The sequence below is a fragment of the Ptychodera flava genome, unplaced genomic scaffold, assembly GCF_041260155.1.
Source record: "Ptychodera flava strain L36383 unplaced genomic scaffold, AS_Pfla_20210202 Scaffold_37__1_contigs__length_1687728_pilon, whole genome shotgun sequence".
In the NCBI taxonomy this organism is placed as follows: Eukaryota; Metazoa; Hemichordata; class Enteropneusta; family Ptychoderidae; genus Ptychodera; species Ptychodera flava.
The window spans coordinates 639894-656864 of NW_027248359.1; the positions used below are offsets into that span (position 1 = coordinate 639894).

The 16971-nt window shown below is 39.4% G+C and overlaps 1 protein-coding gene across 1 annotated transcript in view; it reads left to right on the plus strand.

Moving 5' to 3' along the window:
• LOC139127810 (nephrin-like) overlaps positions 1-16971 on the plus strand; it is a 65397-nt gene that overhangs the window by 39371 nt on the left and 9055 nt on the right. Inside the window, exons 8-10 of the mRNA XM_070693678.1 lie at positions 122-454; positions 591-893; positions 1059-1346. Of these exons, the coding sequence (XP_070549779.1) occupies positions 122-454; positions 591-893; positions 1059-1346 (924 nt within the window). The remainder of the gene's footprint in view (positions 1-121; positions 455-590; positions 894-1058; positions 1347-16971) is intronic.

Genomic DNA, 16971 nt, shown 5'->3' on the forward strand with positions numbered 1-16971 from the left:
GGATCAATTATGATCATCCATTCAAACGGTGACTGTAGGTTACTAAGTAAAAAGTGATTTGGAAATAAAAGTTTTCTTCACAAGACACGTGTACTAATTGTATATTATCAATTATTTACAGTCCCGCCAAACAAGCCTAAAAACTGTTCTACACAGCTAACAACATCGGCCACTGGAAATGAATTGGTAGTCAATTCAAGGTTGACACTTCAGTGTACATCCTGTAGCAGTAACCCACCCGCCGATATATCGTGGTACATGGGTGGGATTGAAATGAAGTCATCAAGTGAAACAGAACACCGGCAAGGTTACTTCCATGGAACAATTTCAGAAGAAAAACGTCAAATCAAATTAACCTATAAACACTACAATTTTTCAATACACTGCGTAGCCAATAACCGGAATTTCTCAGAACAAACATTTAAATCACAGGAGATACGATTGGATGTACAATGTGAGTTTAGATTAATTTTAATTTGTAGAAAACAGAAATGATATATCTTTGTACGAAAACTTTACTGTTCCTGTTTTTTCCTTTTTTCAACAATAAACTTTGCATATAATCGTGTTTGATTTGTTTATTTTTGAAGATGCACCTTTCCCCGCTGATGAGAAATATAACAGGAGAGTAGCAGTCAACGTGGGTGAAAATGCTATTTTGCAATGTCAGATGAATGGCAATCCTGTCCCCTCTATAAAATGGTATGATCAACATGGAAACAAATCCCTGCCTGTGGATAACAGACGATATGTCAGAGAAGACCCAAAGAAACCAATGCAAGAAAGCACGCTGTGCATTGAAAATGTCAGCAAAAGTGATCATGGGACCTATTATTGCAGAGGTAGAAATATTCACGGAGATGTCGAGATTGTCATAGTTCTCTCAGGAAAATGTAAGTTTTCTTAAATAATTAATTTTTCAAATAGACGTAGTAAGTCAAGTATACCAAGCAAAATGTTACGTATTATAGTTACATTTGTGTACTTGCATCAACTTAAGTATGTTATCGGCATATTTTACTTATTCGTGTTATCGTTTACGTTATTTTATTTCGCAGCTGCTCCGGATGCAGTGTCAGATATTGAGATCAGTACAACAACAGACATCACTACCGTGCATTGGATAGCGGGTTTTAACGGTGGCGACGATCAGAAATTCTACGTGGAGTACGTAAAATTGCCTGAAGGGGTGAAGAAAACGACGGAACTGATCAACGATAACGAACTAGGAGACATCTCTGTCAACATAAGTGGTTTGGTTGCAGGGTCACGTTACAACATAACAGTTGTAAGTCAAAATGATTATGGGGAAAACAGAAGTCAAACGTTAACAGCAAGGGCAGAAGGTAATCTTTAGAAATACATCATGATTACAAGTATTTTCAATTAAAATTTCACCTTTTTGTCCTCCTTTTACCTCGAGACACCCTACAGACCCGCAACATTATTTAAATTAAATTACAGTCACCGTGATAATTATCAAATACGTTCATCGTACGCCTAAAACTGATTTTTTTTTCTGCGTGTTAGAATAAAAATACTTTTTTAAGTTCCCAAGATTTCGTTTGGGAAACAACATCAGTCCAACGAATTAAAGTGTATAATGCATCAATTACTGAGTAATGAATTGTAAATAAGTTGATTAGATATATCAGTAAGACTTAGGCGTTTTACCGCCTAGAGGTGTAAAAGGAAGGGGTCACCCTAAATGTGGAATTCAACAACGTGATGTCGTTTTCTGTTTGTTTGTTTGTTTGTTTGTTTGTTAGTAGTAAGTAATTATTGGATTTTCGGACGAAATTTTTAAACCATTTTATTCGAAATAACTACAAGGGAACTCCCTCTTAAGCGCATGTGCGTAAAGAGGGAGTTCCTGAGTAAGGTCACTCAGCGCTAGCTATGACTGCACCTAACATCAATATATACTGTACTAAAAATTTTAAAAAAGAAAAATTATTACCTCCCTTCAGAACGAGTGTTCCCCATTTCGGCCGGTCGACGGAGTCAAGCTAGTTGTGCTCCTTCCCCAGAACTACTCGTTGCCGGTAACCCCGGAGCCGGAACGGGCTTTGTTATCGATATGGCTACTAGATGGTTATCTAAAAATAATTCAGTGTGGTATGTATAGACATGAAAGCTGCTGGTAGGTCCCCTACATGAAGTGAGGGTGACCTCACGTACGTGGACAGTCGGCACTGACGTCACTCATTGACAGATTACTCATTGTAATAGCTACCGGAAACTGACGTCAGTGTTTTTCCTGGTATTTCAACATCTGTACAGAAAGAAATAGCCACATTTCAATAATGGACGGAGACTCTTCAACACAGACTGGCACTTTCAAGCTCTACAGATGGATTGGAGTCCAAATAGCTCTGAATGAGCGAATTAGGCGTGTGTGATATAGTTATTGGAACCAACACTGAAAGAACCGGTAGAATTTGAATGGTTGTTATATTTGATGACCAGTGGACCCACCCCCTCTACAGTGCGCAGCTACATACCCTACCGGAACCGTAGGGATGTTGCGCAATACCTTTTCCAGTGGGACTTTTGCAATACCGTTCCGGTTGCTTAGCAACTTGTCATGTGGTTTCAGAGGTCTGAGTCTCTACAGTTTTCAGAAACATTTTCTACAGAATTTTTTCTGAACGATCTCGTTAACTAACTTTCATATCCATTTAATCCATAATGTCGTAGGTATCGTTCCAGCGGCGGACTAAATCCTTCTTGTTTTTGTATTTCTAGTGCCTGTTTGAATATGTTCTGAATAAGTTCTGACTCGTTTTCTGTTGTTGCACCTTTTTCTTGTATTTGAGTAAACAACTGCTTATATTGCACATAATAATGTTTATACTTCTCTCGTCTCTTTGCTACACCCCTTTTTTCCTTGTATTACATCAATAATAACACTGGTATAGGAGTTAAAGCTAAAAGAACTGGAACTGTAGGAATTGCCGCTATTACAGCTGAACTTACAAGAATTCCCTTAGTAATATTGAGAGCCATATCAATTCGACCCATCAATTTATAACTGCGACGATATGCAGCGCTAGTTCTTTCTATATAGTCGGCCAATTGTTCAACGCTTTCAACAACTGAGATGTGCATTTTTTACTGTATATGTAAGGGATGATAAAAAATAATTGTAGTAATATAGAAAGACAATATGGCAGAAGGAGGAGAAGATATACCACTCCAGGATTTCGATGATGCAAATTTAAATGATGACGATGCTACTGCTGAAACATCTTTTACCGATGATTATGCCTTTGCAGAAGCCGATCCTTCCCAGGCTGGCTCAAGCGCGCGGAGCCCGCAGGTAGATCCTTCGACTAGATATAGAGTAACAATTGAAATACAAATGGCTGAACAATTCTTAGATGAGAATAATATTACCGATGAATCAGCACGAATTGAATTGATTACTAATGCAAAGATTAGGGATGGAAAGCTGTATTATAAAGAGCTCAGGCTATCAAAAGATACAGGACGTGTCAAGACAGTAAAAAAAGAAGCGGGAGGATCTGAATTTGTAACTAAAGTATACAGTAAGACGGGGGACAGCGCAGAGCCCGAATATGTGAGTCGTACATTGTATTCTGAAGATGTGAAAAATGATAAAATACCGGCTGAGAAGATGACGCCAGAAGACATGGGTATATACAAAGATGAACTGACATTCTTACGGCAAGATGCTTCTGGTAATGCAGATAAAATACAAGCTTTTGAAAATAAAATCGAACAATGGAACAATCTAAACCCTGAATATAGAGCTTTTGTTGATGAATTAAAGATGGCGAATATGCGTCTTAATGAGCTTTACAATGAAAGAGATAAAATTACGTCAGAGCAGACAGAACTTACACCCGAACTCAGAACAAGACTAGCTAAAATTAATAATCGAATTGAAGTACAACATGATATGATCAGCGGGGCACGTGAAAGACTGGCGTTGACTAGGTCTCTTCGTGATGTCATTTCTGATCCAGATTTATCACTAAGGTTGAAACTGAAAGAGTTATTTAAGCGGAACGGTATAACAATCGCTGCATTACTTACTGCCCTTGGAATGACAATATCAACAATTGCCCTGGCTGTGACTAAAGGAGGAGGGGGAGGAGCAGGAACTGGAGCAAACACAGGTGGTTCAGGTCCGCCCAAAGTATACACAAAAGCGAAAGAAATTGTAAAGCAATTTGGTGAATGGTTAAAAACCTTGGCCGCAAAAAGTGCTGCTGCAATACCAGGTTTAATCGGTTCACTTGTCAGTTTTCTATTAAAAACAGCGGGATCGGTGGTTTGATTACTTGGAGAACAGCTATGAATATTTTTAACTGGATTAACATTAGTCATTATAAATAAAATTATGTATTAATATATGACTCTCCCCTACGGAATCGACATGTTTGGTGAAAAGAATATTGCAAAGTTTCTTTCTAAAAATAAAGACCTGTTTGGTTTCTCTGTCGAATTGGAATGGTGTAAACTTCGACGGGTAAATCGACATATCCTTCGGGCAAATCCAGGTGTCCGACTCAAAGATGATAATCTGTATCATAACATTTTAGCTTTCGTGAAGGAATGTCAAAAGACTAACTTCTTTAAGCGACTAGAATTCATAGCTGTATTCCAGGATACTGAGGATGACCAAGAGGCTCATCATCTCCAAGAATATTGGGTTCTTCGATTGATTCGCGACAAAGGTAATCGATTTATATTTCAGGCAGACGGAAATATTTATGTAAAGATGTGATTATTTTCTTTTTAACTTCATTTCTTTCTTTTTTTCTTCACTACTATATACATTACACGAAAAATGGGGTACGATAGAACATTATCACCGAATTTCATCAACCGAATACCGAATGGAACAAAGTCAGAAAGAACTCATCATGTGATTGCTCATAATCCAAGTGAGGCAGATCCAGGCCAGACACTTATCATACGATGTCCGAAGTTAGAAAGCGGAGTAGTACTAGTTCCTAACACTTTCAACCTGGTTTTTGATCTCGAAGTAACGGGTCACGAAGATAACCGAGTAGTACAAAATGTTGCAAAAAATTTGGTGGAGCGTATGGTTCTCACATTTGAGGGTCAGGCACTTTTCAATTTGAATAAATATAACCTTATTGAATGTTATCGTGATCTCTTCAAACATAAAAAGGAGAGAACGAACATGACACTGTACGGAATTCAGAACGAAAATCTAAGAAAGTTGAGAAGTGGCGCGGTCAATGCAAATGCCGACAGCCTTTCAAAATGGGACGATCTTTTACTTTTCGACACATATAAAACAAAATATGCTATTCGTCTCACTCATCCCCTAATAACAGGTCATGGAGTTGCATATCCAAAAGCGTTAGGGAGTCATATCGAATGGGAAATTACGTTGGCACCCGCCTCCCAATTACTTGTTAGTAATAATGTTGTTACACCCAATTATAAATTAAAAAACATTCAAATGGAATACGAAACAATTTCTGATCCCGTACTCGCGAGAGATACTGCTGGTTATTACAACAGTGGAAAAAGTTTTCTCTACGAGCATATACATTATTTTAGAACAATCCCATTCAAAGAATCAACCACGGTTATCAATGAAAATATAAATGTGCCACGACTTAGCATTAGAGGTATCTTATTACTCTTCACTAAAAATCAGAATCAGACAGAACTGAACAGTGAACTTTTTTAAACCATCCATTGAATCTGTGTCTGTATCAATCGAAGGCATTGCAAATAAAGTGTACGCTCAGAAGATGATACCAAGACATTTTGGCGAGAGGCGCGACGGTATTTTGCTGAAGATAAAGATTGGTGTGAAATTGATATAGATGAGGTCGATTATTTGAAGAATAAATTTTGTCTGTTTATCGATCTGCGTAGTTTTAAAGATATTGAGTTTCATGGAAATGGTCTTAGAGTAATGAACACAAAGGATGGAATTCAACTTGAGATAATAAAAATGGACACTTCAGTAAAAGTTGGCGACGACGCTCGCGATGATAATATATTTGCCCACGTTTATGTTATCAGTGATGCCCAAGTCTCTGTTGAAAATAGTAGATTAAAGTCTTTATAATTTTAACCGTAATCGTAGATCAGTCCTATCGGCCATGTTTCTGCCAGCCATTCGCCCGTGTCTGGATTGTATAACAGCACACGTTTGATATCATTGACTGATATCATGATTTTATTACAGTCTTTGCTCCTAATCTCACCGGCTTTCCGCACAAATTGCACAAAATGTGCCTGCTCCGGCTCCTCCCCAGTTTCAAACAGATTCTTATAGTTTTCAAAGTTTAATTGTTTACAAACACAGACATCTTTTATCCCTTTATTTTTTTTCGTCTCCGAAGTTGGAGTCCGAAAAGCGTACACTTTTGAGCGTATGCCGACAAATTCAAGAATAGGTACACCATTCAACTCATCTTTAAATTTACCTATCACTTTTTTATTAATCTTCGGAACTCCCATCTCATCTTTCATCCCACTAGTATCATATATCGACTCCTTACCATTCTTTTCCACATCTTCCCTAACTATATCATTAAAAGTTACATCCGGGGAAGGAAGAGGTACACTGTAAATAAAACTGTCAGTATCTATGTAGGCTAATCGTATTCCAGGGAACCGTTTTCGAAAGTAATTGTAATGCGTCTCATACATAAGCAGCTTGGAAAGTTCAAGCACCGCCGCGCCAATGAAAACTGGTTTTTTATATTCATATCGATCCCTTTTCAGTTCCAAGAGAGCACTGTCGCAGGAATCGCCATCCTCTTTCCTAGATATAAAAGTTCTATACTTCATATTTGGTATATACTTTTGGTATTTATCAGAACTGCTCGAAACAAATTTAAAATTTCTATACTTTCGAATGTCTTCTATTGTCTTGCCAACCATTGCATTATTCATAAGCTTATAGAAATTCTTTTCAAAATCTGTCTTCCCGTTTGCCCTTATTTTAGTGTTAAAGTTGATATATTCCGCGAGACACGGAGCCTCATCGAAAGCAAGCACCCGATAAATCTTTTTCAACCTCATTCCCATCCGAAGATAGAATTCAAGCAACTTGTAGTGTAAGACGTACCGCTCTCTGTCCAACACACTTGTAATCAGTCGAGTGCCCTGCCTCGGAAATTCATAGTGATGTGGTGCTAATGGCAAATCGCTGTGTTCTTCATGTAATTCAGCTGGATATTCTAAGTCTACTTCTAGAAAACTTGGTGGAAATCTAGCGCCGGGTCCCCAATCCAGTCCTGCTCCGCCATTCTGAGCAGACCATTCTAACAATTCTTCCATCGTCATCCAATGAAGTCCGCCCGTTGGCATTGGTTGACTCATTGCCCAGCCGTAGAGATTGTTTGCATCGAGATATTTTATTTCAGACAATGGTTTATCCGGATCCCAGTTCCCACCAGCTCCGCCAGGCTCTTCTGTCGCATAAGCAGGATGATTTGTCTGTAAGTAATGAATATCACACTGGCTGATACCGCCTCTAATTCCCTTCTGTACGAAATTCATCTGCTCGGCATCTTGAATGAGCCCAAATTTATTACCTGTGTAAAGTAACATAGCATCCCATGTCAAGCCGGGCGCCGACATATAGTGGGCTGGATCCAGCTTATATATGTCTAAACATGTGTTTCGGAAATTTTCGAATATATTTGCAAGAAGGAGAACGTCGGTCTCACAATAGAATTCCATATAATCTTTAATTGTCCGACATCCAACTTCGTCCCACACCTTCAATGCGTGTTCGTAATCGGACTCTGAGATATCCTCTTCCTTTAGTTTGCTATAAAATTTGTCCCTCTCCGGGAGCTCCTCCTCTCCCAGTCTCTCAACCGAGTCTAAATATTCGTAGGGGAAGAAACCTTTCCCCCTTTAATGTCCGGGTACGTAAGTGACACCATCCATCCATCCTCTGGCACAGTCTTCGCCAACTTATCCAACGGATCTTTCATTAGTTGTAAACTATCCATAAACTTTATCGAAAAGAAACGTTTCACCACCTTCCTCTTCCGGTTTGGCCACTCTCCGCCGACAACAATTGAAGCACTAAAGATAAATGTTTTCATAAACACCCATGATTCCATTGGCAGTTTTAGCTATTATTTTCGGCTCTGGGCCGCCGGCGTCGAATTCGTGTAACTTTTTTATAATAAAACTGCTATCATACCCCTTGAAGTTGTGAAAGTAGATAGGAATGGTTCTCGACGGGCGACACCCTTCACAATAAAAAGTCGTAGGATCCTTCACTACTCGGTATCCGGCGGGCGCCGCACATGCAATGCAAGTCTGGTGCTTCGCCTCTTTCATCGGTTTTATTTTACAATAATATATTCCTGAATAATACTCAGCCATTTCCTTCATTTCCTTGAGAAATTCTGTAACACAATCTGTACCTGTGAATGTTCTTTTATCAAAAATTTCCGGCTCGCCTTCGGAGCCCGGCCACCGTTCAATAATAACATACGAAAGACTAATAGGAATGTGTCGGCCGGTGTCCTTCTCAATAATTGCCTCAGTATCTGCATAGACGACGTAGGGGTAAGGAACCTTCTTCTTATGTCCTTCGAATTGACACACTCTCTTAGGAAAACTGCCTTAGCCATGTCTGTTCACAAATACTCCTGATGTATTTCCAATTCTTCTTTCTCTGCAAACCCTTTCCCACAACTTAAACAACAACACTTCCGTCTGTGCTCATTCTTACGATCATTACGAGAATTAAGAAGACGACTTAATGAAGTAATTGGCACGAAGTGACCGTCTCCGCCCGCGGCACTTACTATTAGTAAGATATTGGCTACGGAACATGCATCATTGTTACCATAATATATGATTGGTATGTCGCGCGATTCAGTATCATTTTCGTGAATCGACCATACTTGTAACTTAACTCTCGGATTTTGCCGCTCGAACTTCTCGAATATGGTCACATCTTCTATAGGTGTAGGAAATGGAATACCATCCCAACAGTAATCAGTAATAAACTTGGTGTACGTATTCCAGTTATTTCTTACCTGACCCCCCTTCTTCTTGCAAAACTCCTTGTCACTTAACTTTATACTTGCTACAACTGAGTATTGGAAGCAGCTACCGGTGTCACTACCATCAGGGCCTCGGGGCGGAAGAATCAGATTACTAACACAATGCTTATTTTTTAACCATTCAGGCAGTTGAATCGGGCTATCGCGTGTCGAAGGGATGCCCGCGCCCAGTCGAAGTTTTAACAGAATTACTCTAAAATTAAGGATCTTATCGAAAACTAGACCAGAACCTTCAAGTTCAATATATTCAAGCGCATCTTCGTATTTAATTATTAAGTCTTTTTTCATCTTAGTCTCCTGACCGCCGTATTTTGTGTATATACCTTTCAATTATTTATACAATTTACGAATTTGTGGCTTACTTTTCTCGTCTTTGGGATCTAATAAACTGACTTCCATCATTGTTAAAACTTTATACATCTTTCCCTTCTCGGCCATACCTTCGATATCAATCTTAGCGATGTCCTTGACTCGCTCGACTTCAGGAAAATCTTTTTCTAAATCTCCCCTGTCGAATGCTACACGTAAGCGGTGCTGCTTTTTATGATAATAAGTTGTAAGCTTTCGAAGAAAATCGGAATGGTCCCCTTCAGCCTTCCATGTCTTTATTAATATGTCTCTGATACCATTGAAATCTATCCTCTGTTCTCCATCAAAGGGATCTTCCATAAGGAAAATGTTTCCCGCCGAATCTGTTATCTCTGATCGATACATAGTGTATAGGTAATTCTGAGTATCTAGCCCTCTATTTAAATCGAGTTTAAGTATATCGGCCAATTGGCTTATCTTATATTCGTTCACGACTGGCTCCATTGTACTGTCCTTATATACTATACTAATATTTTCTTAAAAGAAAATATTCTACGATGTGTCATCAAAATCCACTATAATATTTTTGGCAGCATTTATTTGTTTATATATCTCGCCTTATCTTTCTAAGTCGACTAGTTCTTCCGCATCTTGAATTTCTGGTTTATTAGGCGCAGCACAAAATAACCTCTCAACAGTGAAAGAAAGAGCACGTTTATTTAAGCGCGGTTTAAATGCTAAGAATTCTATCTTACTACCTTTCCTATATTACGAGGTACAATAGCAGGATTTTCTCGGACTGGCAATGGACTCACTGCTTTAAAACCGCAGTCAATTTCTTGAACCATATCAATACATGTAGCGAAATCGTGAGCCCCTCTTTTAAACCGAAATTTAAAATACGCCACGCCCTGTGCCTCGCTCCCTCGCTTCTGATACACTTTAGATGGATTGTAAAATCCGCTAGGATTCTTGGAGTGAGCGGCCAGGCTTGCAGCATAACTTTTAGCGGTGGATGCATCGAAACTTTCACCTAAGGTACGGAATACTATTAAATCGGTAAACTTTTGAAGACTCGGTCCAACGACACACATTTCATTGCATGTAGCTGGGTCTTTAGAACCATATTTAGGCCCGATGTTGAAAACCACTTCTAGCTCACTGTCTACGTATATGAAAGGATCTACCAAAGATTCACCAAATATGAGTTTGCCGTCACTGATTTGAATATTGTCTTCTCCGGTTTCAAGTATTTTTATTGCATTTGAAATAGAAGGATTGTCATTATCTTATAGTAATATATCTTTACGAAAATAATTTAAAAAAAATTTTTCTATGAATATAGTATACCAAAATGTCATACATATTCATAAATGGACCAACTGGAAGTGGTAAGGGTTACGATGCAGTAAATTTGGCGGAGGGAGTTGCTACGGTGACTCACGTACCAGAATTTGACACTAGTTTTTCCAGCAACATTGCCGACTTTTATAATGGGCGTGTCGTTTCGATTGCCGATTTTCAGAATCAGTTTATAGAACATACTCTTAGTTTACAATGTCAGGCTGGGAGGGGCCTCGCTGGGAGGGGGAGGGCCTCCCTTCGGAACGCTACATTATTTGTGACTCTTCCATAATTCAACATCTAACTTTTTCTCGAATCCGAGGCGTTTCCATGGTAGCGGAAGAACAAAAGATTGTTTCTAGAGCATTTGACCATTTACATAGTTTCATTATCATATTCAAAGATATGCCTTGGGATTATTGCAGGCGGAATGTGTTGACTCGAGCCAGACAATATGAAATAACCGCCTTAAAAGAACTAGAAGAGATTCATAACAAGTTCAACAGACTTTCTTAGAAATTTGTAATGAACTACAGGCTTCCATGTTTGGTAATTCATCAATCTCTTACACCTGTCCTTCTCAAGAATATACTTAATCCAACAATTGATACCGAGACAGTCGGACCAGTAGAATTTCCACAAGCTTTTGACTTTGGAATTGCATGGAGCGGCGGTGGCCAGGGATTTTTAATAGACGGTTTCAGCAAGGAGGAACTTGAAAAAGCTTACTATCCACCTAATCAAGAACAACTAGAACAACCTCGAGTCTCACTCAAGAACCTACACAAACTTCTTAATGCTTGTGAATCTGTGCACGCTTACAATGCTCCGTTTGACTTACGGGCACTTGATATGATGAAACCCTACGGTTACGGGCAAGACTTTAAAGTTACTTGTCTATGGCTCATGTCAGTTGTGTACATTATACTTCAACCAGAACTTATAGATAAAGCTGAACAAGGGGGACTCGAAAGAACGGACTGTGGTAACATGAGAAGTCGCTTTGAAGATCTTGCAAACTTAATATGTGCCTCCGGATCCTCCCCCTCCCCTGTACCACCTCATCCACATACGGCCAAACAAGATGCAGTAAGTGAACATTACTTACGACAGTACATGATAAATACTTGGCCAGGTGGTTGGAAGCGAGGTGGTAAACTGACACTTTCGGCTTTCAAGAAATTAAGACTTTTTCCATGGTACTTATTGAATAACTTTTGTAAATACTTACGTTAGCACTTACGTAGTACTTACGTAGTACTTGACAAGTACCAGCACAGGAACTTACGAAGTTCTAATAACATTTTCCTCTGGCTCCCAACTATTGAAACTTTCCGGATAACCTTTCCATTTTATCAGATAATATTTGTTTCCTCTAATTTTTTCGTCTCCAAAATTCGTTCTATTCTGTACAGCTTGTCGAGGCGTTCCGAAAGGGCACTCTGCAGTTCATCAGAATAGAAAGTGCCGAGTATTTCCTCTCCATTCAGATCTTTTATTTTGTAAACTGGTGGTGTTCCTAGTCCAGCTGCGTACACCACTTTTGAAACCACGAAAATCTCCTCTGTCCAATTTGGTAAATATCCTTTCTTGAAAGTGGTCTTGTATTTTGTAATTCGGACCCGTTCTCCCGGCTTGAATTCAGGGTTAACTCCCGTGGCTGCCAACTCAGGGTAAAGTGTATAAAATGCCTGCCAATCGTAACTCCTCTGTTACATCGACGGGTTTCATTTTGATACTTCCGTGTACGGTGTTATTGTAATTCTCAAGAAGTTCTGGTAGAATGGGGAGCCAGGAACGTGTCTGTTTTATATGTAAAGTATTTCCACATCATCGTCTTGAGGGTCCGATTAAAACGTTCAACGACGGTAGCTTTTTTATCACTGTAGGTGTGGAACCAGTGAATGCCTGACTCCTGGAGCCACCCCTGCATTTTTCGGTTTGTAAATTCCCGCCCCTCCCGGATTTCTTAATTATGTCTTGTAGCGCCTGTAACGTATCATCCGCCGTTTTTGACTGTATCGGCCTGGCCCATGCATATTTGCTGAGCACATCGATTACTGTTAGCATGTATCGAATGTTACGATTCTGTTTTGCGAATGCTGCAGGGAATTCCACAAGATCAGCCTGCCAAAACTCGTCCACCGATGTTACGAAAACGCGCCTCCCCCTCCGGAAGGCGCCGGCCGGTGTTAGTCCTGAGTCTCCCGTCAGAGGAATGAAACTATTATATTGCCCCTCCGATCCATCATTTCGAAAGAAATAGTAGTGTGGTCGGTCTTTGTCGGGCAGTACATGTTTTTTTCTTTCCAAAATTGTATGTGTATAGAAAACGCCTCCGTCGGCGGAGAGGAAAAAGTCATGACCGTTGTATATCGCTTTTGGCTGCCGAACGGGACCACGATTAGTGTAATATTCATAACCATAGCCAAGACCTGAGTTCTGGCCTTTTTGATAACGAAAGTCGGACTTCGTTGGACTTCCAAATTCTGTACATAGAAGTTCATATTGAACGAGATTGTACGGATTGTCGCCAGCTTTGAAGGTGGGGGTATCGTCTGGAAGTGCAACGCCCATTTCATGAAGAATACGACGTATTGTAAAATATACATGGAAACGGCAGAATGATCGTATTTGCGGTGGAAATTTCTTATCGACGAGATGGGCGAATGATATACCGCAACCAGTAGTGCTGCACCATACGGCGAAATTTAATTGCTGGTCCCAATATTTCATGTGCGGACCGCCCAACCAGACATTACTTTCTTTAGCTGATCGATGAGTGATTACATTATCTTTAAATATATCCCGTGGATGAAAAGTAAATTTATCTGTCGGCGTTACATATATTTCTAAGTCCATGAGAATAGGTTTTATTCCCCATTCGGTTTGGAAGGAATATCAGCATGCTGTACTGTCGGTACGCTTGTCTTATTCAATTGAAAAGCAACTGGGAATAGGTCTGTACTCATTATTCGTGTTTCTATATACATATAGATTTAAATGGAGGAGAATTTTCCCGGAATCCCTGTCGGAATCATACTAACATTCCAGACTATGTTAATACTTTATTTCGGATTCAGGTTTAAACGAATTTTTTATTTTTTACTAAGAATAGATAACATACTGCGAACAATGGAGAATTTAATAAAGTCATCGGCAGCGGCAAATACACGTTCCGAAGGGGCACTACCTTCGGAACTACCTTCGGATGCTCAATCCATAATAGAGACGAAACGTGAAAAAATACTCTGTGTCATCGCAAGTGGTCAAAGTAAGTTATTTTTTGGTAAGGAGTTTACAGTTAGAGAAGTGGAAACGTGGAAAGATGAATTCATAACACGAGCCTTTAAAGTCTATGAAGCGAAATACAGTTTCATAGATCTAGGAGCCCGTGCAATAAGTCAGGTAGTTCCAATCGATGATCGAGATAACTATGCCACTGATCTTAAAAAGGATTTTATTCTAAACAGTGAAATAAAACGATTATCAGGACGGATAGCCTACACATGGGGGCCCATACTTGCTCTAATTTCCACCGGTTTAATTACGGGTAAACATTTAAATTTTAAAAAAATCGGGCTTAATATAATACCCGAAATAAATGGATTCAACTTCGCAAGCACCGACTCAGCAAACGGCTCCGCCAGGGACGACCTTACCAGAGACGACCCTACCACCACAAGCCCCTCCGACACCTCCGACACAGCGCAACATAGAGAAAATTACATTGCCGACGAAGCATCCAGGAGAGTTGCTGCGGGTAGGCGATTAGCGGAATGGAACAGGCAAAACAAGGAGAAGAAACGCCAAGCAATTGAGGAGAACGATGCGGTAGCGAGCCCCTTTCAAGACCCCTCTCAACACGGTTCCGATAGGGTACCGCCTACAACGAAAGAACAGGGTGATAGCTGGTATAATAAATGTTATCTTGTTTTAGGAATTATAGGAGTTTCATTGACTGCATTAGGGCTATATTTTGGGCGTGCTCGGCATAATTGTCCCGTTAAGTCCTATACATTGCATGAGATGGAGTAATACATAATTTTTATTTATTATGACTAATGTTAAACCTGTTAAAAAATCCAAAGCTGTTCTCCAACTCCCCATATTTTTTATTTTATTTTTCTATTTTATATACTTGTCAGCAATCATGGATACTAAAACAGTTGTAAACACAATGTACGATGGTATTGTAATCGCAGGACTTGCGATGGGATATCTAATGATCTCCAGCAAATTTCTGAAAATAGATATGGGTGATCCAAGTCGACCAAATTTAATTCGATTGGCAAAATTAGGCGGTGCGACTGCTGCCGCGGTAGCGACCAAAGATTTCCTTGAACAGAAAAATATTATTCCTGCTGAACCTTATACTTTGTAATAATATTCATCGAACACTTATACTTAGTAATATATACATACAACGTACAACGATGATCATTTGGATTGTAAGCAAACAGGCAAACTGGTTACTGTTAATTTTAACCCTAGCATTGACATGACACAGTTTACGAAGATAAGACTGCTAGAGTGTGGACTATATAATTCATGGCATAACATAACGAGGGCGAATAATGTACTAAAATATCAAGAAGGAAACGACCCAAAAAATAAGACAACAAAATCAATACGTCCGGGTAACTACAATATTGATACGTTAAACAAAGCAATCGGGTTGAAGCAAAAAATTAATTTTGAAAAACATCTGCCGACAAACCACGTTCTTCTAACTTTGGCGAAAGATATTAAAGTCTATTTCAATGCCACAGGTAGCTTCGCCAACGTCGTCGGTTTTTCAGATAAACCTGAGGACAACCCCGTGACAAAAAGTACTATGAGTCCAGGTCGAGCAGATTTCTTAACAGTTACTAAATACATAGTTCATTCAGATGTCGTTGATGTTACTGGAAATTATGTTTCATTTGGCTCTGGCGAATACATACAGGGGAAAGTATTAGACTGTTTACAAATACTTCCCGTCCAGGATACAAAAGAAATAAGTGAAAAAGTCATGTATGATTTTAAAAACGGGGGTGTTCCACTTTCCATGCAATTGAGAAAAGGTTCAGACTATATGAGTTCAATGCGTATTTGGATAACAGATCAGGATGGAAACATGATCAATTTCAATAACTGGCCAACTAGCTTTTGTATTGAATTATTGTAGCTAACCCTATCGGAAGATAAACCATCCCACGACCAATCCTCCAGCAATATAAATCATCTCATATTTCTTTTGCTCAGGACTGGGCTGATAATAATCTGAGAATTGAACTGCCCCTTCGGAACCCCTGTCGGAACGGTTCCGAAAGGGGTCTGACGTAGAGTTACTTTGCACCGCTTCTGCTTCTTCCAGGATTTCTGCATCTGTATCTCTTAATTCTGCCGCAGCATGCGCGTCCTTTGCCTGATTTTCTCTTTCCCAGTCAGCCTGTAGTAATCTTTTTTCTGACCAGACGTTGCGATCATGTTCAAATTTTTCTAATGCTTTATCATGTCGGACCCTCTCTTCAATAAGAGCGTCACCATTACCAGAAAGCTTTTGTCCGATAATATTTCCTCCTGTGAATGCCGTTGCATTTAATACAGCACCGAGAACTGTCATTCCTATAGCTGAAGCCATGGTTGTATATTATTACAAGGTATTATTTAATTTTCACTGTATATAGGTCCCTACGGAGTATGTCTGGTCCAAGTAACTTCGGTCTAGGTGCAATTCACGTACAAAATCTTGAGCTTGAAGATCTGAGTGATGTTAAAGTTAACAATAATACTAAGATAGCAGGTAATCATAATAAGGATTACGTCCTTCGTTATAAGGACCGCGAGAAACAATTCGTGTTATCGCCAGCGACAGCACAGAAACATGAACATGCTGTAGAATTTTCCGAACTTAAAGACATTGATGAGTCCATAATAGACGCTACAAAGGCTGCAAATGATCCTACTCCTTTTGCTCTGACATGGGATGAGGATAGTCAGAAATTCATGCCTTATAATGTACCACGTAACATCTTAGATATATTGGATAGTGAAATTGTAGGTGGGGTTGATGAACTGCCGGGGACTCCGAATGTGATTTATTTTGATAGCAATGTAAACAAATATAAATTGTCCGATTTTCGCCTTTATCTTAAGCCTAATAACCCATACATTACACTACTCGGTATACCGGTTCACCTTAAAATTAGTCCTCTTAATACAATAATGTCTTCAGATAATACACTAAAAAGGTGGATAAATGCTGGTGAGAATT